The sequence below is a fragment of the Anarhichas minor genome, unplaced genomic scaffold (assembly GCF_050575085.1).
Source record: "Anarhichas minor isolate MPS153535 unplaced genomic scaffold, ASM5057508v1 ptg000067l, whole genome shotgun sequence".
NCBI classification, from domain to species: Eukaryota; Metazoa; Chordata; class Actinopteri; order Perciformes; family Anarhichadidae; genus Anarhichas; species Anarhichas minor.
The window spans coordinates 471,076-495,393 of record NW_027466513.1 but is presented as its reverse complement, the minus strand read 5'-3'; the positions used below and the strand labels follow the sequence as shown (position 1 = coordinate 495,393).

At 41.4% G+C, this 24,318-nt stretch overlaps 1 protein-coding gene across 3 annotated transcripts in view; it reads right to left on the bottom strand.

The window, feature by feature from the left end:
• Positions 1–24,318, bottom strand: part of glceb (glucuronic acid epimerase b) — a 42,363-nt gene that overhangs the window by 12,995 nt on the left and 5,050 nt on the right. For all 3 annotated transcript variants that reach the window (XM_076078688.1, XM_076078686.1, XM_076078685.1), the window contains 2 exons: positions 10,389–10,496; positions 1,737–2,266 (listed from right to left, as the gene is read on the bottom strand). In XM_076078688.1, coding sequence (XP_075934803.1) covers positions 1,737–2,253 — 517 coding nt within the window. In that variant the 5' untranslated portion in view covers positions 2,254–2,266; positions 10,389–10,496. The remainder of the gene's footprint in view (positions 1–1,736; positions 2,267–10,388; positions 10,497–24,318) is intronic.

Sequence of the window (24,318 nt, the reverse complement as noted above, 5' to 3'; positions counted from 1 at the left end):
TTAATGAACTGCTATTTTAACCTATAAAAATATGCTAAGTTGAAGAGAGGTGTGTATTCTTGGGCGCGTGGAGTGCTAAATAGCAAGGAGCCTGGGGCTTAATTAATGGACCTTGTTAAATTGAGTGTGTGGATTCCCGTCTGACCCATTTCCCGCTTCATCTCTTCCCTCCCATACATGTGTTTGTGTAGTGGGTCCTTAAGTGGGACTGCAGTTCACATAAAACAATTTTAAGCCATTTATTGATAATCAGCCAAACTCATTGGAACTAATTGACCAAATATGTAATCAGGCGTTCTGACCGGCGTCATAATTCTGTATTCTCTGCATCCATGCGAGAGTTAAAGCCTCTGAAAGTGTAGAACAGAACAACAGAATGTACTTCATGCAGACTTTGCTGTAAAGAAAACTACTGCGCGTGTTGTTCTCTGTGTGTGTGTGTGTGATGAGCAGAAAAGCAGATTCATGCTACCAGGTACATAAGAAGCCATTGTGGGGAATTTGCACAGTCCTTGTCAACAAAAATACCGATTTATTTCTGGCAAATTGCTCTTGCAGACATTGGCTATTATTACTCATCAAGCTAACCTCAGCAACTGCCACATTGACAGTGAATATAATAATATAATAATACCTTTTATTACATCGCCCCACAAAAACAAAGGCTTGTTTCTTGAGAGGAAAAGGACTGTGGACGAGCAACTACATGTCTGTAATTTTCACTGTTGAAAATGATATGATAGAATTTGTAAGGAACATTTTGGGTGTTTCTTTTCTTTTACCGGTGGATCTAGTTGTCTGACAATAAAAGCTGAGCCATAAATATCTATTTTGTAATTTCAGGCGAGTATAGAGGGTCACTTCTTCAAGCGAGCGAGGAAATTATATTGATGACAATGTGGTTTCAACTAACGGCCTTTTTAAATGAGCTATTGATCCTTCCGGGTAATTATTTTAAAAGGAAGCTTGAAGAGAAAACAACTTTCTGGATGGACTCAAAGTGGGAAAGTAACAGGGAGGGATACACTCACTTAACAGACTTCCAGTCAGTTATCGATACAAAGACTTGCTGATTGTGCCCATGTGAAGAAAAGATACATTTTTAAATTGAATTCGCACAAATCACTTTAGGCAGTGTTAAAGAAAGGCTAATAGTGTTTGGGAATTATATATATATATATATATATATATATATATATATATATATATATATATATATATATATATATATATATATAATGTGTCAGTGACACAGGGTTTATACGCACCAAATGCCCCCCCCCCCAAAAAATAAACCTAGCGGGTCTTCAGAATCAAAAATAATCTTTTTATTACACGTGTCAAAGGTGCCACATTGTGAAGTAATATGGCAAAAGAATGAATGTGAAAAATGAAGTTTTTTTGACACCTATTTTTTTGGCATTTCTTATTGAGAAGAGGCTGTTGATCTTTGCCACACACACACACACACACACACACACACACACACACACACACACACACACACACACACACACACACACACACACACACACACACACACACACACACACACACACACACACACACACACACACACACACACACACACACACACACACACACACACACACACACACACACACACACACACACACACACGATTTTCTAGTATCCAAGAAGATAGGGGCATCCGACACAGGTGTGTATTCTCAAACATCCTTGATAAACATCAATGACAAGAAAGATAATCTTACCTTCCACTCCACTTATACACTTGACTCGGTCGCGGACCTCCACATTGTACCCCTCAAACGACATGAAGACCCCGTCGGGGTGGTAGGGCTCTCGCTGCGCGTAAACCTTTGAATAGCTGTGCTGGAACTCGAACCGGTCGTAGCCGTCGTACTGCGCCACTTTGCCGTACACCTCAAAGTATCTCTCCATCCAGCTGAAGGGCAGGTATATCTCTCCGCCCTCCCGCCGGCCTTTGATGGTGGATTCGTCGTTGATCAGGCAGTCGATATCTTCATACTTGAGCCCCGCGACGACCCCGACGACGGGCGGGGGCTCCGGCGGTTGTGGAGGGTGTTGCTGGCTGCTGATGCTGGCGTCCCCCACCCTGGGACTTGGGGCCACCAGGGCAGCACGGGGCAGGAAGCGCAGGGAGGTGTCGCTGGAGCAGCGGTTCCATAGCAGCACCGTGATGAGCGTGAAGAGGGCGCAGATAACGATGAGGGTCTTGTAGTTCACCCGGGCAGCCAGGCAGCGCATGGTCACAACTCACCTGCAAGACACAAACACAAGAGAAACATTAGAGGAATTTGGACCGACAGTGCAGCGAGAAGGACAAGCTGTGTGTGTGTTTGTGTGTGTGTGTGCTCAGTTTGTCCTTTCAGTAACAAAGATTCAAATGTTTAGCAGTGGAAACAAACTTTTCCAGACTTCTAGAGGCCACTTAGTGTCAGTTTCAGTTTTAGTCAGAAATCCTTTTCAAAACAAGGATGGGATATGTGTAATGATGATAAAATCGAATGAAAACAAATTAGCTACATGGTAAATTACACTGCCGAGCAGAAGTGTTATCCAGCGCTAATCTCATGAAACTCTACATAAACCCAAAGGAATGCAGCTTGGAACAACTTTCCCTAAATACATTACAAGTTGTAATTTGTGTCAAACACACATTTTTGTTTGGTGAGGATCGTCTATCTGTAGATGAGTCGGAAGCACACGAGGAGCGCGATGGTAAATGTAGAGTACGACGTAGTTACGACTGCGGTCGCACATGTAAAACGGCAGTTTTGTGACCAATGAGAAGCTCTGGATTGTGCTTTGAATGCCAGCATGTGCATGTGTGTCTCATTTACTACCCAACAGACAACCATTGTCTGAAATTGGTCTTTTGGTCTACTCGGCCATCATTTTTACTTCTTGTTTTTGGGACGCTTTCCAGTCACTTCTGCTCCTCATTGCAACACAAAAACTGGCACATTTGCAATTAAATATTTCAACATTTTGGGAAATGTGCTTTGTGCTTATGTGCTTTCTTGCTGAGAGTTAGGTTGAGAACATTGACAGTAAATATGTAGCTGGAGCTAGTAGCTGGGTTAGCTTAGCATAAAAACAAACAGTTAGCCTGGCTTTGTCCAACAGTAACACAATCTACGTTAACTATCAAAACCTCGAAAGTTCACAAATTGACACGTTACAGCTCGTTTGTTTTATCCTTAAAAAAAAAAACGGAAGTTTAAAAGCAATTTGCCATTTTACAGGGTGTTATGTTCCGGACCATTCCTTTAAACAAATAGTCCTTAAGAAGTAGCGACGAGACAAATAGTATCTCCCCGACGCTGACCTCCCATCATTGGCTACCAGACAAGTCTATTTCAGGGTTCTTTTTGTTTCATTTTAGAGCATTGCAGCTGTGTTCATCTATGACCTGCTCAGCCCATGTTGCATCTAGAGGGCTCTTACTTTGGAAAGGTTTACACCATCATTCACAATTAAGTTGAATATTGACATTTCAAAATCAAGTCTTAAGAAACGTTTTCTTTTACATAAAAGGTTATTGTCACTACAGGATTTGTTTAAATTCCGTCTGTATCAGATTCTGTGCATTTCCGATACATTCATCTATTTCATCTATTTTGTAATTATCGGACCGTATTTTAAACTTTGGTCAACATTTGCTATCATAGTGACATTTCTCGCTCACGGCAAATCAATAGCCGTTCAACAACACTTGACATTGCACAGATTCTATTTTAGTTACAGCTTTGCTGAGGGCCTAATTGGATATGAATGAAGACCTCAAACAATGCAACGCGACACACTATTGGATGAATCAGTCTGGATCCATGTTTTCATGTCCTCTGTGTTTCTCTGGCATTTTCACCGAGCCAGCGGGAAATCAATACAACCTGAGGTCTCCTCCTCCACACTAATTACAGCTCACCGCTCAAAGAATTCACCATTACAGTGACGAAGGAGTCAGGTCCTCTGATGACGGAGGAGGAAAATCATTATACCCAAAGTTCATTTCAATATCCCACCTTAAACGAGACACTGCTAAAGGTCAGCTCAATTAATGTGCGTTAATTGGACGATAGCAATGTCCTTCAGCATTGCAGAGTCAAATTATAGTGCTAGTGGCCTCTGGAACAAAGTTAATGGTTTAGGTGACTCTTACCAAATAGCAAAGTGGACTTCTAGTAGTGCTTTAACAAGCAAATGTTGAGGGATAGCACATTGTAGAAGATGAAGAATAGCCTCCTTTTAAATTAAGATGTAGGGGTAGAACTGTAAAAGCCAAACAATAATATAATATTGTTATTATAATAAATTTAGGCTGTGCGTTAGTAGGAAAGGGGTTGAGATGTGTCCACTCAGAACATCTCTTTCTCCGATAAACAACTGAACTATTTTCTTTCCACGAGAAAGAGAAAAAGGAGACAAAAAGTGTTGCTATATTTCTTGTATAAGTTCTAGTTTAAAATCTGTTGCTGTTGTGTTCCAGTCAGTGGTGAAAAAAAAAAAAAAAAGCACTGGTTCATCTCTGCGGCTGATTGATTATCGCCACATATAAAAACTATCATTGACATTTACAGGTGCTGCTTTGTACAGTAATGAAAGAATAGCCAACAGGAGCTTTTTTGAAATGGTAAAAATGCGAAGGAGAGGGCCTGGGGACTGCAACCTGAAAGATAAGTAGGAGCGGCCTCGTCAGGGAGCCGACTATAAATAATTGGCTCTTTTTATAGTGATTCGGTGCCGGTGTTGAGCTCAGGCTCAAGGTGGATAGACACGGGCTTAAGCACTGCAGCATGGAGAGGTATCGCTATGCCTCGCGCCGACTACGAGGGGATCCGTCAAGAAGCCATGTCCCATTTCCTGAACGTAATTTATACGCAACAGTAAGCACAGAGGAGTTAATGTCACAGGTGAGCAGATTACATGATGCAGTTTGTTTGTGGATCAAAAGAATCACAGAGTGTTTTGATTCGGGCGATACCTCTCTCTCCCCCGTCTATTTCTCATCCACATCTGACACTGAAATCAGCATTTGATCATTTACCACCGGGTGGAAATCTGCTCCGGAGGTTGAGAGATCCACTAGTAACCATCTCTAGAGGGATGGGAATTATATTTAAAGAAGAGCAAGAGAGCAAGACAGCAGAGTAGAGACAGGTACAAAAAAAAGAGACGAGCAATAAAGTTAAACTAAAGAAAATAATTCATGATGTTCCATATTTTATTAAATTCTTTGGTTTCCCTTTTGCATCTGATAAACTTTTTAACACGTGCTTCTTTTTGCTCAAACTTTAATTCTTTGGCCTTAAACAAGACGACCCCCCCCCCCCCCCCCCCCCAATGCGTTGTTTTAATGGAGGGCTGTTTTCAGTCTAAATCCCTTCTTAGGCGGCACAGCCAATAAACACGTTTATTTGAATCCACGTAAAGAGTAACAACTGGCATCCAAGTTGACAAAAACAGTTGAGTTTAACACCGTTATTAATGTCCTCTTTTACTGTGTTTCCACACATGAGGACATTTGTAAATCACATCCGCTGCTGATGCTCGACTTAATTACAAGGCACGCAGACAACATTTGGCTAGTTGCTCAGACAGTAGCTGCATTGTCTCCGGTGCATTTTGACCCAAATTCACTTTCATCTATTCGGAGTCTGTTCTCACCAGAACAGCGTCATCGGTTGTTTACTCAAAAGCTTACTGTGACTTCTGTTTAGCAACCTCTTCAGTTGTTTAAATAATGACTTCTTCACTCAGTAGCGAAGACAGGGACTGTGTGGTGTGTCGCACGACCACAGAAGCCGTTATGGAGAGAGTCGGAGGGAATAGTTGAGAGTTAAACACTGGAGACTGCAGTTTGTTTCCTGCCAACGTCCACTTTATTATTATTCATATTTTTAACGATAAAGGCAATCCTTCCCTTACCTTAACCACGAAGCTTTAGAAAGAGCTCGGGGACAGTGCCATGCATCATTTTTATTTCCTCCTTCAGGTATGAGGACTTGTCTAGGAGATATGGATGGACCTTCGTGTAATCCACTTGTTATCAGCTCAACTCAGGAAGTGCTGCATCGATATAATCCCTCTGGTAATAACACTGTTTTGATCTGGAGTGAAGACTACACTGAAATAAAATATATAAATAAATAGAAAAAGACAGATGCAACTTGACAGGAGGTGAAAGACAAACTGTTTGAGTATAAAAGTCTTCCGTGCCTGACAGATTAAGGAAAAAAGACCCTGGAAAACAAAAGCAGTTTTTCAGTTTTACGTGCTCCCAGAGTCCGCCTCAGGAAACAGAGAAGTGCCTTAAATAGCCGGCAGTGCCTTGTTGAGGCTTTAGATCTTTATATGATGGCATCATTCTTTGTGCCTGAATGATACCTGAATGATAAAAACCATGCAGGTCAGAAAAGCAACGAAGGAAAGCTTCGGCACATTAAACCTCGATGGGAAGTGATTCCCTCCTCACTCAGCATGAGCAGGAAGAATGGGAGGGAAGTTGGGGCCACTTGATTATTGAATCCCTATATTAACAATTAATCAATTTATAATTAGCTCAAGATTATCAGCCCGACTTTCACTGAGCTGCTATTGATAGTAAACTGAATATCATTAAGTTTTTGATGATATAAACATCTGGAGAAGTCACCTGGTGAAAAAAAGAAACATTTTCACTTTATTTTCTGAAATTATACGTACAAAACGGTCAAACAATGACCGAAAAGAACCGTCAAATTAATCAATAATAAAAAACAGTCATAAGTTGCAGCCCGCGATGTATGATTTAAATTATTCAATAATTTAGGAAAATAACAGGGCATTGAAAATGGGCATTATATAAGAACTAAATGCAAAATGTACAGTGTGCTAACAATTACAAAGCGCTGGTAAATCCCATCGGACTTTATCAGAGCTTAATGATATCTGGCTGACAAGTCCTACATGATATAGCTGACAGCTCTACACTGTAGCTGCTCGGGCGAACATCGGCTTCACTGACTAACAGGACGACCGACTTCACAGTCTCGACTTCCAGAGGTCCCAGGGGCGCTCACATGCCCGGCTTTTCTTGCCGCTTCTGCAGATCAGGCTTCAGACTTTGATTGTGAGCGTTCGCCTTTCGGCTGCGATGGACTGTGTATGAGGGATCTCTGGGTGCTCCATCAAATGCGGCAAGTGATCCCTCGGCTTAAAACTATGGGTATTAATTCTGCCTCGCACGGACAACACATGCAAATATTTGGATGTCTTTATTCCACAAATCCCCGGTAACAAGGCTGGGAAAATTCCAGCAAGCACGTAGTTCTGCCATTGTTTTTTTAATGATGAGAAAGGGTTTGGGCATTTTCTCATGAAATCAAACGTCAAAGAGACTTTGAGACCTTGTTAAATGCACTTCAAGCTAATCTCCGTCCTGGTCCCCGGTGCAGAATCTACAACACTCGCAACACGTCGAACCTGCTGCAGCGAGCGAGCATAAGGACGCGTGAATGGAGTTGTTTTTCTTCTCTCGCTGTCCTCTGGTGTAAAAATCATGAGCAGTCATCACAGCAATAAAATGTGAGTGCTCGTGAGCCACCCTTGGGGAGCTGTTGGAGCAGAGGCCCGGTGCGTGCGCGAGATGCAGGTGTTGTAGCCCTAACTAAACTCCTGACATTTTCACTGCTCTCCTGCGCGGGTGAAGTGAGGTACTGCTCTGAGAGACTGCCGGTAAATTATCCGCTTATGCTGAAGCTGTGAGGCATGTTCGCTGTAGAGATGGGATTGTGTGTGTGTGTGTGTGTGTGTGTGTGTGTGCATATATGTATTGTGAGTGTCTGGTGTGGTTGTGAGCCTGATTATGATACTGTGGAGGCATCGGGGTGAATTCAAGGCAACGAAAATAACTTTCTATAAATCTCTATTTCGTCGCTCGCATTCTGGTACCATCATAGACTACATTATCTATTTGAAAGAAGTGCTGGTGCATAAACAGATCTGTCTGTCACCAAAATATGTTTATATATACACAGGCATGATTTATTCATTTCTACAACAGACGGGTCACAGGAATTAAATCATAAAGGTTGCTAAGCTACAGGGTTGAGTCATACTTCTGAAAGCCAGCACTTATCTGAGGTCAGTCATCTAAAGACTTTCACACTCAAGATGCAGGCAAACCTTTGAAAGAGGTGCAACTGCAAGCCACTTTTGATTGTGGGAAATGTGCAGAATCTGAAGTTATAATTGTGTCTGCAGACATCTCCCTCTCTCTCTCTCTCCCTCTCTCCACAGAGATGAAAGCCTAGAGGCCTGCATATTCGTGGAGCAGCACTGGGACTCACTTGAAGGAAAACTGCCACTAATGTCTGCCCAACAGCCACTAGATTTGTTGAGAGGGTCGTTTTTCAAACAAAGTTGCTAAAACGGTCTTAAAAGTCACCAAATCGAGAGACACCAAGAATGCAACTGGCAATTAGTTTCATTATAAAACTCATCTTTGGAATATCTTTCAGATTTGTCGATTAATCGTCTGGATATAGAAAAATCCCGGTTTTGTTGCTCAGCAGCCCCGAACCACAAAATATTCAGTTTTCTATAACATGAGATAATTAGAACCAGCATATCATAGATATAACAATTGAAACTGGAGCCAGAGAATGTTTGCTCGAAAAATAACTTAAAAATCATTAAACAAACAAAGAATTCTGAGTGACAAATCAGTTAGAAATCAGGTAACGCTGCGGTGGTTTCCAATGTGATCCAGTCAGTCCTCATGAATCTGTAAAACATGCACTGAAGACTAAAACCCTCGGTGTTACTCCAGGCCGAATGATGCACGGCCACTTTTCTTAGAAGAGGGTCAGATGCTCAGTTAACAACTCTACTCCAACACAACAGACCGACAAGTAACCTGGCCTCACTGCTCAATGATAAAGCTTTGTTTAGAGGCAGCCCAGAAGTGAGTAAACCGCTTTGAAGTTAATGTGCCTGTGCGTTTTATCTCTAGTAGGAGGATTAAGCAGGTCATTACCAAGAAGCTTATAACCGAGGCCTACTGAGGGATTAAGCAAACTCCTAATCAAATGGAGAGGAGACGAGAGGAAATAAATAAACAGACGAGACCGCCTGCATCCTTTAAGAGGCCGGTCGTGTCGTCTGCTTGTCCTACAACATCGCAGGAACAAATCTGGATCGAAGACACAAGGGATGCTGAAAGCTAAGACACCAATCATGCTCTGGTATCATTTAGTGCACGTGGTATAGAAGTGCTTCAACAGGAATATGACTGGGTGAACTCCAGCAGTTAGGAAGGAAACGGCACTTTGCACCCCAACTGTTTGGTCCCCTGCATTCTGATTACTTTGTAAATGTACAAAATGTTTTAGAATTTTTAATTACAGCAAATGAGTGACTTTAAGGAGAATGTTGGTGAAATATGTGACATGTATATGTGTGTGTATTCATTGTTTTTAGCCTTGGGCACCATGATATCACTGGTTTCTAATGACGCTGCATCTCCTGTATTTGTCAGTTAATGAAGTAGACACGAAGCCTGCAGCTTTGAGCACTATTCAAAAAACAACACATAATGACTCCAGTGTCTCCCAATTAGAGGCAATTACACATTTGTATCACTTTTTATAACTTGATTTTCAAACAAATTGTACGAGAAGTTGTGCTTACCAAGAAACAATAACAGGTTCAATTGTATGTTCCCTCTGGTTGTTGATGAATTCAAAATACACAAATGATTATTACACACTGACCACCAGACACAGCAGTGTCATATTTCAGACGTGGTGTGAAGCGGTGCGTCATTATCCAGAGAGATGAGAACACTGCTGTGTGTGTGTGTGTGTGTGTGTGTGTGTGTGTGTGTGTGTGTGTGTCCCTTCATGCAGACACACACTAACCGGTGTTATAAAAGCTAATGAACCCAGAGTTAGTTCAAAGAGCTCCCTCTTAACTTATGCTTTCAAAGATGATTCAGTGATGACAAGAGAAGGAATGCAGGGCCAGGGGGGTCTAGTAACAGCCATGCTTCATCGTTTCATCATACAGGCAAGACTGGGCCCTATTCTTCTCTTCACAGTCGATGTAAGAGCATGGAGAAAACGTGAGATTTAATTTGTCCATGTAATAAAGCCGAGCACAAATTGGCATACAAGAGAGGTTGTAGTGCAATCAGTGTGTTGTTTGATTTCACATACTGAAGGTAGATGTACGTCATAAAACAAAAATAGCCAAAGTGAGGTCGTAATCAGAGGTTTAGCGAGAGCAAAATAACATTTTAACATATAACTGGATGAATAAATATTCTGTGCACACCAACTGGGACATGATGACCTTGATCATCACCGTGAATCGAGGACTGATATTATAATACTGACCTCTAATCCATTCACAAAGAAACGGCCAACTGGCTGCACATCCTGCCGACATTCACCACCGAGTCTGTCCACAGTTTGCTCTTCCGCTTTTTACGGTTTCCTCAGCACCTAAACATGACAGAGGAGACAGGGGAATTCAGTTAATGTGGCTTAAAGTTACGCATTACAAAAAAAAAAAAGGTTACTTAAACATGCATGCAGGTCTTTAATTTTGTATGAATGTTAGTCTGAATATGAACCTACACATTGACGTATTTATGGATATCGTCGTTCACCGGTTTTGTTCATGCTATTTACATTTTTGAGTGTCTTTTCTCTTTGTAATCATGTATAAAGTATGCTTTTAATTTGGATTCATTTCAAATATCTGCTACATTGCTATTCAGAGTACCATCGTAGTGGTGATAGCAGGTTTTGGACCAGCTTTATCCCAGCGTGCATTAAGGGAGAGTTAACAGCAGTGGACGGGTTACATTTTCACACAAACGATTAGATAATCATGCAGAAGAATGTCAGTAATCTGAGCATCTCGGTCTAAGCAGGCTCCACGTTCTCCGCATGAAATCTTTGAACAGCCGAAATGTTTACGATGAATTGCTGCTGAACACGAAGCAGCTTTTCCAATACAAACTTTTCTGAAGCAAACAGAAAACTGTTTTTCACTGTGGCTAATTACAACCTTACACCAAAGCTCCATCGACTCTCACACTGATGCTCTATAAATTAAGACCGGGAAACACGTACATAATCGTAATTGGAGCCGTGATGAATTTATAGGCTTTTTCGACAGCAGGGTCATTAATGTACAACCGATCTATCAGAGCAAATGCTCTCAGAGTGGCATGGATACTTTGCTCTGCAATTAATCTCACCAATGTATTTCTGGCCCCTGTTGAAACAGCCTATTAAACCAAAGAAAGTGCTAAATTGCCACGTCAAGAGAGAATATCGACCTTTTTATGAAATGCGCTCATTGACCAAGCACTTAAATTAGATATTGTAGAAGTAAAAACAGCTGGGCTGCTTCAGTCGTTGCCCCCGACAGTCTCACAATGCGTGGAGAGTAAATACAGAGAGAGGGAGAGAGATGGCCACAAATAACACAAAACATCTTACAAAACAACGCAGTCCAATTAGGAATAAGTTAAATGAGTTAAAGCATTTGTTTGTAGCCATTGTAATTAATCTGTCGATCCACCATTAACACACAAGACTTTGTCTGCTACGAATAAGTAACTACCAAATCTGCAGAGAAATCAGCTTTCCAGCATTTGTCTGTTATCAGATTAGCAAAGAAAGAAGCAAATTAATTTATGTAATTCATGTGAAAAACCCTGTAGCTACAATCGACATATATGATCTGTACTGTAAAAGGTCTGAGAAACCAAATGATTAAAGATATTTGTGACATAATTATGCTGTGTGTGTGTGCGTGTGTGTGTGTGTGTGTGTGTATAACCTGCCTTCATCTGAAGGAGGGCACATGTTGTACCCAGACAGAGTGAAAAGGAAGTAGAAATGTCAGCAGTCTTAATCAATATTCCCCGGCTACTGTATGGGCGTACTGATGTTGTTTTGAGGCAGGTGTGCTGCAGGCAGATGGCGAGAAGAAGATAATGAGAGTAAACATCAGCCTCGAGCTGCTCATTATTCCTGGAGCTTATCCTGCACCGCTCTATGCATTTTCGAGACAACATTTCAGTTCAGATATCTCGTCTCTCTGAACATCTGTCTGCAGTGTTGCCTTAAAGGAGCATCTACGCTGAGCCACTGCAATGCATCCATTTATACAGTCAAGAATGACGAGCTAATATTTTAAGGGGTGTCAAGATCTACGATGCAATCTTTCCGATTATACCGACAGGTGTTTGTATTATTTTGTCCATCCCATTTAGGGTAGACTAAATCACAGAAACACCCGTCGTTACTCTTAGCTGGGTGTACCTGATGAAATGGCTAAGCGTGATATTAAGCGGTGCTACATCTCACAGCAGAGCTCCACGTATTTAATGAGAGGTGACCGTTTAGACATCTTGTAACTGCATTAATAATGAGACAACACATCTGGATTTGTCTGATTTAGCTCAGCAGGCGATTCATTTGCAATTCTGCTCCACAATGTCCCGGAGAAAAACCAGAATACAGTTAGATATTCTAAAAACAAAGTTTAAATACCTTTTAAACACACTTGAATATGTGTTTTTGTTGGTTTACTGCATTTTAATTTGATTGTGCCGGTACATTTTAAAGATGTTTTGGTCTGGTCTTCTTTTCATTAAAACATTCTTTATCTTCAGAAAATGCTTCTCCAAAAACAGGTGTTCAATACTACACCCGACCCACCAAGTTTCATGAAAATCTAGCCAGTAATATTTCCGTAATCCTGCTGACAAACAAACCGAAAACAACAGAGGTAAACATCAAAAAGGCGTTGCTGGACAATGCGTGAGGTGTTCTGATAAAAACGGAACATAAACCCTAAAATATTTCACCAGAGATGATCACCTCCTGTAGCCATGGTATAAACTACTGCTAATACCAACAGCAGGAAACAAATCCTGTTTGCTTTCATAATGAATAAACTGTAATCATGTCTGACTGGTTGATAAAGATCATCTTTTCTGCAGAAGCGTAACTTCTAACATTGAAGTTGAAGACTGTAATGTAAGAAACAACCTCTTAAAGATGCGTTATGAAGGGCAATGAAAGCCGAGCAGCACTCCAGCTCCTCTTCAAGGTGGCTTATATGTGGCTCTCAAAGCTTAGCACTGCACTGACACCATTTTCATCGCCTTTACATATCGTCCCATTCACTCAACCTTTCTTAAGCAGCGGGTTGACACCTCGCATATGAATCACGGACATCAGCTTTATGGCTCTCTCCTGTGAATACACTCTGAACATTAGGCCGAGGATATGTCTTTTACGGCGCCGTGACCGAGGATGATATTAGGTCATTAGTTATTCTAGTCGCTTCTCACTCGCTGCCATCCTGACACAAGCAGCCCTCTATCAAGACTTGTAGTCGGGGTAAAAAAAAAAAAAAGAGAGATGGAGACCGATCTGTTGGGCCGTCATAATACATCCCATTCTCTCCGGGGATGTCGATGGCCGCCCAAACGCTGACTGATCGCACCACTGATGCCACGGTGGTGCCAGCCATCGTTGACCATCTGATGCCCGAAGACATTTCCAACATTTCCACGTCTGCAGAGTGAAGAGCTCAATTAATTGAGATGTCTGCTTGCAGAGACGAAGCGAACTCATCGCACATTTCATCAACTCTGCCCGTTCCCACAAACACAAAGCCAGAGACGTTGTGTTTGAGATTCAATACAATTTTATTTCAATTTGAGCTTCGGGAGGGAATTAATAAAGATTTCTTTATCGATCAATCTTCAGATTATTTTCCCACTTAAATCAATGAATTGTGTAGTCTGTAAAAAGTTTAAAAATACATTTAACATTACTAAACGATAAATCAATATGAAAATAATTAACTTTCTCAAGTAATTTTTCTCTTAATGAAACTATCAACTTATTTCTGCAGTTCAGTGCCAATGTAGCTGCAGGATAAATAGACTGCTTTTATTCCAGTGCGTGGTGTGTGTGTGTGTGTGTGTGTGTGTGTGTGTGTGTGTGTGTGTGTGTGTGTGCAAAGCGATATGGACACAAAAAGCTACATTTAAAAGTTTCGATCTGTCGTTTGAAAGATGACAAAAAGATAACGTGTCGCTTTAAGGCTATTTTATATTACGCGTGTTCTATACCGAAGGTTAAACATACACTCTTGAAAATGGAAATGAAACTCTTGCTCATTACATATTCATAATGAAGCTGTCAGAAGCAGAATAAAAATGAGACAATCTGGAATATATCTAGAATACTTTATGAACTGCAATGAAAGAATACAATGTTTCTATATTTAAACTAGTCTATTTAAATCAAAGAAATATGCATAGACCAAAAATAAAGATCTTTAATTCACCCCGCAAAAAAAGCCACAAACTGGGGGGGGGGGGGGGGGGGGCATATTCTCTAAAAGCTCTGGCTTCATGCCAACCTCTCCCAACTCTCAAAACATTAGGGTAATTTTCACACTGGATTTAGCGAACAATGAGGGCTTCAGTGGGCCTGCGTCACACGCTGGGAGATGCGTTGTGGTTGTCACAAGTGTTCAGGGATATAGACAGTAAATTCTGATGTTATTTAGTGGTGCTTTGCATATATTTGGGGGCTCTGTCGCTCCCTTTTTTGTGCCCAGATTGGGTGCAGCTGTTCTCCCACAGTTTGCCCTCTTCTTTCCCATGCACAGTCTGCTTTCCATGTGTGAAGTCCCTAAAAGAAAGACGACATACTTCCACACTTCACGAGTTAGTTATACCCTTTACGTAAACATACAGTCTAAGCTACTTCTTGCATTCGGTCATTAGATCGCGGTAACGTCAGCGTTGGAGTGCCACAGTTAAAGGATGAGGCAAGAAGCACAAACAGGTTCTGGGGAGGGAGGTGGTGGAGTCAATATGCAAAAAAAAGAAGAAGAAAAAGAGAGAAACTTGAGAACTGAAGTATCTCTGAGAGCCACTCCTGCTTTTGCACTCCAACTCTGAAGTGAAGAAACAGGATGAAAGGATAATACTTGGGAGTGGGAGGCGGCAAAGGCAAGCTTGCAAGAGGAAGCCAAGATGAAAGTAAATAGGAGTTTGGAAGTTTTCGGAAGCCGAGTAAATACCCTTGGTGCCTGTCAAGACTCTGTGGCGCTCTCTGTAGTGAACTCTGCTTTCATGCTCGAAGGCGAACGCTGCCGCCGGAAAGACTCTACCGTCGGATTCCAGCGATAAGTCACAGAAGTAGCAAATAAATAAACACATACACAACAACCTTTAGCAACAGCAATAAATCATCTCATTAAATATGCAAAAGCTGAAATTGTAAACTCAGGGCCTGTGTCCACATCGTGTCTTTTTCTGGCAGAAATGCCGCCGCACCAAAAAGGCGGAGCGCTCAGAAAAGAGACGCTGGGTGCAGTCTGACATCCACCAAAGTAGAGCTCACTTCAGTCTTCATTCACCAGATATTTCATTGTGCGTCTGGCCTGGAGTTGAGTTCATCGTGTGCTTGGTTAAACGGAGGTCTGCTGATGATTATTTGTAATACCGATTAATCTGATTATTTTCATGCATAAGCGATTCATTGTTTTCGTCCACAAAATGTCAATCATGTGATCACAATTTTCTAAAAGCCCAAGATAACGTCTTCTGCTTTTGTTTTGTTTTTCTTTTACAAAAGTATAAAACGGAAAAAAAAAAACGCAGCAATTCTTCAAATTCTAGTATCTGGGACCGGTGAATGAGAGATATTTTCAAATGAAAATGATCTGAAACGATTTATGAAATATAAAAATAGCTGCCAATTACTTTCCTGTTGATCCTCTAATCGAGTATTTACTTCATATTTCAGCTCTAAAATGGAATAGGTCTGTTCAAACCAAATATTACATTTTTTTTAATGAATCAAAACAAACACAAACTAGGATTTCCTGACTGCCACAACCACCCAAAATAAAACAATAAAAATAAGATGGTCAAACCTGGAGTGCAGGAAAACATGTCCGTGGACGGGCACTCTTGCAGAACAAGTACAGAAAGTCAGCTGACAGGAGAACATGTCCGGCATCCGTGTATCTGACCAACGGCTCTGAAGCTTGTTGGTAGCACAGACACCTCGGTGTGTTTTTGGGAAAAGCAGAGGGCTGTGCCCCAGCTGCCTTTCACACGAAGACAAGACTTGCATCTTCAGAACCTTGTTAGTTCTCTGAAAAGGCCACCGACTAGTTTGGAATATTAAGCAGCTCGCGCTGTCGGATATCAAAAGGATTTTGGAAGAGAGTGGGAAGCCTCGTAAAAAGCTTTGATGGTATATATATCGCTCAATCTCCTGCAGATATGACGGAATGAGGAAATAAAGACGGGGGAACAAAGGGCTCCTGAGAGAGGGGGGTGGCAGAGGTTACTCGTTCTGCATATGCATTTATCATTATGCCTCAATCAGAGAGACTCGCTCGTAAAATGTCAAGACTTCTGACTGAGACAGAAATAGAAGAAAGAGGAAAGTGGGACACCATAATGTTTCCGGTCATTTATCATAACAAGGACACTCAAGTAAGGCCGTTGTCTCTCTTCCAGTGTTGTCCAAATGCAGACCACATTTACAGCATTAATAAGTGATGCCAGTGCTGTAACGGCTTCTTTACTCTGTGTCGAAAAGGAAGCATCTGTGGATAACGAGACCCAAATGTACAGACGTTTCCGGTCTGTCTTCTGCTGGGCAGTAATGAGGGCGCGGAGACGGAAGGAAGGGGACAGGGGCAGGAAGCAGACCAGAAATATTTTTTGGGATTTCTTATCAGGGGGTGGAAGCGTTTCGACAAATTCTCTTTAGCCGAAATGGAGGTCATGTTCCTCATTACATTACATTACAATCATTTAGCAGACGCTTTTGGGGGTTAAGTGTCTTGCTCAAGGACACATCGACATGCGACTAGCGGAGCCGGGGATCGAACCGCCGATCCTCTGATTAAAAGGACGGCCCTGCTCTCCACTTAGCCCTGGTCGCCCCCAGATCTTGAAATCATGAAATGATTTGATCACCAGCGGTGTTTGCAGGAATAATCACAGAAACAGCAGGTTCCCGCTGAAAGATTTGAAGACATGACGTGTTTTTTTTCTTCTTGGTGTGACTCATAGACAAACATGTTGATTTAATAACGGCACTGAGAAAATGAACCACTTTGCAAAGAGATTAGATTGTGCTCGATGCGACCTTCCTTCTGTCACAGAACTAAACAGGCTGTTGCCCTTGAAGCTTTAATTTAATCTTTAGTTAAACCACATCAGACTTCCATATTCAATATGAGAAAGAAAAAGCCGAGACCTTAAAGAGTCACAGCGGAGATAACCAAGAGTCTGTTGTGAGATTCGATATGTAAGTGCTCACCAAACGGAAGAATTCAACAGAAATCCAGCAACAAGGAGGAACATGTCTGACAATGGGAGAGGTACGCGACCTCGTCTGCGCTTCATTCAGCAGGGTTACCGAAGACCAATAACTACTTCTACAGATTGTATAACAAGGCCACGCCAATCCCTTGACACCGTTTAACAGATTGTTACTCCGTTTGTAACCCAGAACGTCCGTGTGGCTTGGCTGTAACACTTCTGACACGGTCCAAATGTCCACTGGAAGCATTTCAGAAGTGGAGTGTCTGAAGAAGTCTCTCTCTCTCTCTCTCTGTATGTATGTCAACACCATGGTCAGCTAGCTTTAATGCAAGTATACACATGAATTTTTGAGACGCGATCCAGTTAGCGCTGTTTACAATTTTTACCTATCAGTTAAACTGTTCAAAGAAATATTTAAAAAATGTAATAAAAAAAAGGAGTGGCTTGATAATATCCTGGTCCACTTTAAAGGCCACAGGTGGTGTTGTAGCATTAATTCCCTGCACACACGGTGTACAATGCACTATATTTACCCTCCGCCATCTTATTTGAGTGGCCAAATTCAAAGTGTGATATTTATGCTTATATTTAATATAGTGCCCTCAAGAATTCCCACAATGGAAGAAAAAAAAAAACTACCATCTATCAACAATCCCACAATGCAATGCATTGGATTTTATAGGTTATAAGTCAACACTAAACCTGTCAGTAATTAGGAAAAACTACAGTTCACGGGGAAATCTCAAATGACTGTAGCCTGCCTATAGAGTAAACAAAACCCTGAACAACTAAAGAAACTCATTTTTTCATCTATATGCGCAGTAGCCTTCCCCGTTTCCCTGTCCAGCACAAGCAAGGCTCTTTCCCCGGTTGTATAATCACAGTGTCTGTTTTATATTAGATGGATAAAGGGGGTTGAAGATATGACTTTGAGATAGCGATGGTAAATCTAATTCGCCATCGCCAACAGGGCCGTCAGAGCTGAGCTGAATGGCTAATGTGCTACTCAGGCATGGGATCGGGTTTACAGTAAGAAGCAGAGAGAGGAGACAAGCCTGAGCTGTGATGGTACAGCAAAGACTATTTATTCAGCTGCACTTCTTCATATGTGGAGCTCTGCAGAGACGGCAGCAGCACACTCACTCCCTTTTCTGCAGGCAGCATTCCCGCGGCTTATAGACTTTATAATGAGAAGGCAGATGTAAAAAGAAAAAAAGGGGGATCATTAAACTCTCGTGCAAAAATAAATGGTCATGAACAGCTCATACTGCTGGCTCGACGCTCACATTCACTAACAGGGGATCACTGGTGGAAGAGGGACATCTGAAGGAGTCTGTATACGTGTGGCTTGGCCAAAACATTACAAGTGACCGAGTGTTGGGTTTATTGTAACAACCACTAATCTGAAGCAAATTTAAAATTAGCTGTAAAAAAATAAAATACAATTTGCTTTTGACCAATCAAAAGAGGAATTCTAAAATCGATCTCAGTCATCCAAATTCTGATGGAGAAGAAATGTAGAACCTTTTTTTGAAGGCAGTCTCTTTGCGTTTGCCTGATCGACTAAAGCCTGTTCAAAACTTTGAGAACAAAAAGGCACTTTTACATCTTCGTCGTCTGGCACTCTGCTGAGACTTACAAGCAGAATAACACTTTAATAACTCACTGAATGCAAAAGCGTTGACTCTTGCAAAGGGCATCTATAGTTATTTCAGTGCTTCCAGTTCACCTGCCCAACATGTCTCTTGACTGTTGGGGGAAGCAGGAGCACATTTCTGACAGATTACACACATTTACTCTGTTCTGGTGCATCAAAAGGAAGTGAAATGCTTTTGAGTGTGGGCTATGTTTTTAGCTCAACGCCATAATTAACAAGACACGATGCAGATAGATCCGTACGGTGGCACAACAACAACTAAGATCATTTCAAAAATGAACATTAAATCATGAAAAACATCCTAAGAACAGAGCCATTGTTAATGTTATCAGTAACTGAGAAAAAATGTCTACTTTGAGAAAGGTAACTCTTTGTTATTAAAAAGACTACTGGAAATGTTGGATAACACGAGCAATCTATATCAAAGTTCTTTTTACAAGCCTTACGGTAAAAAAACAGGCCTTTCTCAGTGTGGGCATTTAATACAAGTACAAGCACAGGTGTAATTAATAACTTTAATGGAGGCTTTGATATATTTAGTTGTTCCAGTAAGCTATTCGAAGTGAAGAGGCTGAAAAGATTGGGCAGTTTTACAGCAAATCAACCCACAAATGGGGTCTCTTTTGACCACAAGTAGTTCATCTTTATCTCAAGTCATTAGATGCTTCCAAGAGTCCAGACACGAGGCGACAGAAGAGAAGCTGAAACAAGAGTGCTGATGACGCTGGAGCAGAAACACAGCTGGGACAGCCTCCCAGCTTAATATGTCCGGCCAATCCAATAAAGACTTAACAGGTCTCTGGGGCCAAGGTCGCGCCTCCTACCTCAAAAGAAGGAAAACTTCATTTGCAAGCCTAATCAAGTGTGAATGTCACGGAGGCGAAGCAGAGGAGGGTTGTGGAAGTTAAGGGAAGATGAGAGAGCTTCAGCAGTCCCCCAGTTTTGCAATTTTGGAGGGTGTCGAGTTGTAAAGATGGCTATTACAACAATTAACTAAGACATCACTTAGCTGCACTGGGTAATAAGAGTGGACGGCTCAAATGGCAGCCCAGAGACAAGTTTCATGCACTAAGCGCTTCAATTATCAAACTGGATGGAGAAGAACTCCTTCATATAAAACCATATATTGTGATTTGTAGGCATAAGTTATTAGTCTGGCCAGCTACTTTCCTTCTTTGACAAAGAACCAAAAAAAATGAATTAAAGGTATACCCATCATAACTGTTTTAATTGTCTGTCCAACAGTCAAGTATTTCCTTTCATATAAGACAAAGAAAAAGCGTCACATATGAGATTCAGGAACCGGAGACTGTTTGGCATTTTATATATATATATATATATATATATATATATATATATATATATGATATTTAGAAGTCCTTTCTGCAGCGGCCCAGGTTCGATTCCAGGGTCCTTTGCAGGATGTCATTCTCTCTCTCCAAGCTATCCACCTATTCAATAAAGCAGAAATGTTCCTGGTGATATTTTGATCTAATTTGATTGTGGCTTATGAGCATTATGCAATCAGTGCATACATAAATAAAGCAAATGACTTAATACATTCCTATTCAGTGATCTAAACACGAGCCATCTGAAACCACAGAGCACTTTGAATTATTATTTAGTCAAGTAAAATACTATGTTGCCAGTACTCTTTTATGTGAAGACCTTACTTAGTTTTTCTCTTTTTGGCATTGATGGAAAATAGAAATTGAAATATGGGTCATGCTAACTTTGCACAACTGTGTTGACTAACTGGCAAGTTGTCCTTGAAGTAGATCGCTATGCAGTTCCTTAAATGAGCTCATCTGAGGCCTACTTCCTGTGCTTACTGTCAGACGGACCAAGAGATGAGTGTTAAATGATATCACTGAAGCTGCCCAGATACTTCTGTTTTTTTTGCCAGAGCAAAAAAAAATCTCGACAGCAGAGGTGGTGAGTCCACAGCATGACTCACAGTCACTATGGCCACGATTTTGAGAATAAGACTGGAAATCTGACGATGCATAATGAATACAAGTAGCAGAAAAAAAAACACTATTTGCACAAACACCAAGACAGGAGTAGTAGACAAACAAGCTTCTTGCGCAGCTATTGCCAAACTAAGTTTTTATAAACCTCAATTCCATTATTGACTACAATTCTTTGAACAAGTGAGTGACACAGGAAGTCTGCAGTGAGTTAAAAAAAAAACGAATGAAGTGGGAAGCATTCAGCTTGTCAGTGTAACACAAGACGTGTTATTAACTTTGGTTGCACAGAACACAAGCTGCGAGACAACCCGGTGGCATCTCTATTTACTGCCATTGAATAGACAATTCAGGCCGCTGCAAGAGACAGTTGTGGCCGGGAAGAACGGCGCTACATTATTGGCTTGAATGTGCGGCTAACCCAACGTGTATGAAGGGGTTCTTGGGTTTGGGTACCGACACTGACAGACGGCAAAGGCACAAGATCACACATGATCATGAGCCAGCCAATCAGAGGATCTCGCTCCCCGTAGAGTGGTACAGTTCCTTGGACCTACCGGCTCTTAATCCACAATACAAAATCAGTGTTGGACACGTTATTTTTTCTGAAAGACTTGCTCACTGAAAGCCCAAAAAGTATTGTAAAAAATGAGACTGGAGTGTAGGTCCATATCTGTCTGCATGCCTGGGGGCAACTCTTTTGTTATAGGGGGGCGGGTTGGTATTTAGTATAGAGGAACGTAACTTGGGGGGGGGGGGGGGGGGGGGGGGGGGGTTATGAGTCCAAAGTATGCAGACATAAGCTGTCTGCGTGGTGCCTTTGAAGACGGCCGTGGTCGGCTGTTCTACGAGGGTCACAGGGCAACGGTTTACAACAGCAGTGTCCCACAGCGAGCCCTGACTCATCCAACCCCCTCAACCCACTGCCAAGAATTAACACAGAATGAAGGCTGCAAAACAAAGGCAGTCATTATGAAGCGCTTGTTGAGCTGTGAGCGTTCTCGTCCTTCGAGAAGTTTAAAGTCGAACTAACTTTCAAACCATGATTGCTTTGACAATGCTAACAACAGCGCCACAAACTTTCAACAACATAAGTCAGTTTATAAAATGTGTAAAGTCAATCGTCAAATGTAGATGGCAATCATAGAGCAACAACATAAAGACAATCTGGGAGAGGTTGCATGACAATGTCTCTAAACCACCGTCAAGCAACAAAAGAAAAAATATCCATCTTCAAACACTGACACATCAATACAGAGGTCGGCACTATATTATGAACATCTGCAATCCAATGATTGAGACCAGGCTACGTGACATCAGCTAGATAATCACCTGACAAGCCAGATGTAGGGAGTAGGGAACAAAAATGAGCGTTGGGCACCCTTTTTTTGAATTGCTCATGATCATCTCCAAAACACAAAGTATAAGTCTGGTCCCTGCATAATACCATCGAAACGTCACCTGATCCATAAGTGTATAATGTTGAATTCCTCATGAACTTTATAGAGAAGACAGAGGTTCGGGAAGTGTCATGCATGCAGCCGAGACAGAGCGGCCCTTTGTTCGTTAGTCTGTCATTAAGCAGAAGGACAACCTGGCTTTTCACTGCATTAGAGACTAAAGTCTCAGCATGAGCAAGCTCAAGCAGCTACAGCAGTGGGGCAGAAAATGACATCCTGTGGGTAGAAGACGCATCAATGACATTTAGGCTGAGGGAAGATGGTGTAACAGCTCGGTGCCAGCAACTATTCTTTGAAATAGGTGCTATCCTGATGGAAAACCAAGCAACAAATACAAGTGACATTCTTTTTCACTTCAGTTTCCTATTTGTGCTGTGAACCTTTGTTTCCTCAACACATTAAAGATGTGCATGGCAAGCATTTAAAACAGCACTTTATTTTCAATGGAAGCACCTATGTGGAGAGAAAGGGGAAGTTGACACAGAGCAGGTTGGAGTGGGGAGTGGTTTAGTGCCCAATGAGAGAGAAAACATCAGGCACTTTGTATTTTAACTGTATGGAAAGAGAGTAAAACAACCATCATATGACACTTGTTTTTAAATCTTACTTTGGAATTTAATTTCAATGATTTATATATGCATTTTACCCCTACATGTATGCTGATTCTGAACTATATTAGCTATATATATATATATCTCTAAAATTATGATGTTATAGATGAAATAGAATGATCAAATATTATTCATGCTTTTACAATTCTCTGATTTTCACAAAATCTCTGCAGAATATGTCTAGCTGCAGCTATTCAAAGAAATTGTGAAACGTCCTCCACGGGTGTGGAGGAGGACTAAAGAGTCCCAGATGGGTCAGCTCCCTGCTGAGAAGAAGAAGAAACAAATCAAAAAAAGGTCCTTGGTGTAAAGTGGAGATAAAGCCTAGGCTGTTTTATCAATATCCAACATCCACTCAGCTGGCTATTCAAGTGGATCCCAGCAATAAAGGGTCTCAAAGGACCAGCATACACAAGACGGCAGGTTGGACTGCTTCCATGCTCGATGGTGGGAGGTGAGGTGGTGAGGAGCGGGAAAGAAATGGATCATTTAAAGAGGATTTTCTTGTCAACTTCAGCAAGAAAAGGGAGAATCAACAGTGGAGCTGTCAGCTGCCAGCTTGGTCACAAACAACCCACATCTGATCATCTCTCTTCTGCCACGAGGAGAGGGCAATATGGATCAAGTCTTAAATTGAAAAGATGTGATTCATATCATAAAGTAATATCAGGAAATATAGTATATAGGCCATTTTCTGCTTTTTGGCTAATCCTGTGAATGAGGTCTCGGTACTTCATCACACCGATATTACAGTGTAGGCTACTTTGGTAGAAACACTATAAACTCTGTGCTGGCTGAGGAATCGTCATTGTCTCGTGACTTGTGTTTTTACCGACCCTATGTAAACCTCTCCCATCACATAATTACAAACCTGGAACAACGAAAAAGCTGTTTTAGTTACGATTATTTAGTCAGTGAGAGGCAGCAGGCAAGCAGATCTAAGGCTCGCAAACTGAATGCTGAGGACACCACAGAACAATAAAAAAAACAAGTATATTGATAGATATTCTAATGTCTTATAATTTGGCAGCCTTATCTCTTTTCGGGCTGCTGGTAGAAAACAGATGGGAAAGCCTCACAGAGACCTTTCCTTTAAAACTTCATTAATATGATAAACACACGACACAATGAGGTCCTGTGAACACGGATGAAAATAAATGTTACATTGGATTTGTTTTTCCATCATTACAAATGTATAATTAGTTGATTATAATATAAAGAAAATGAAACT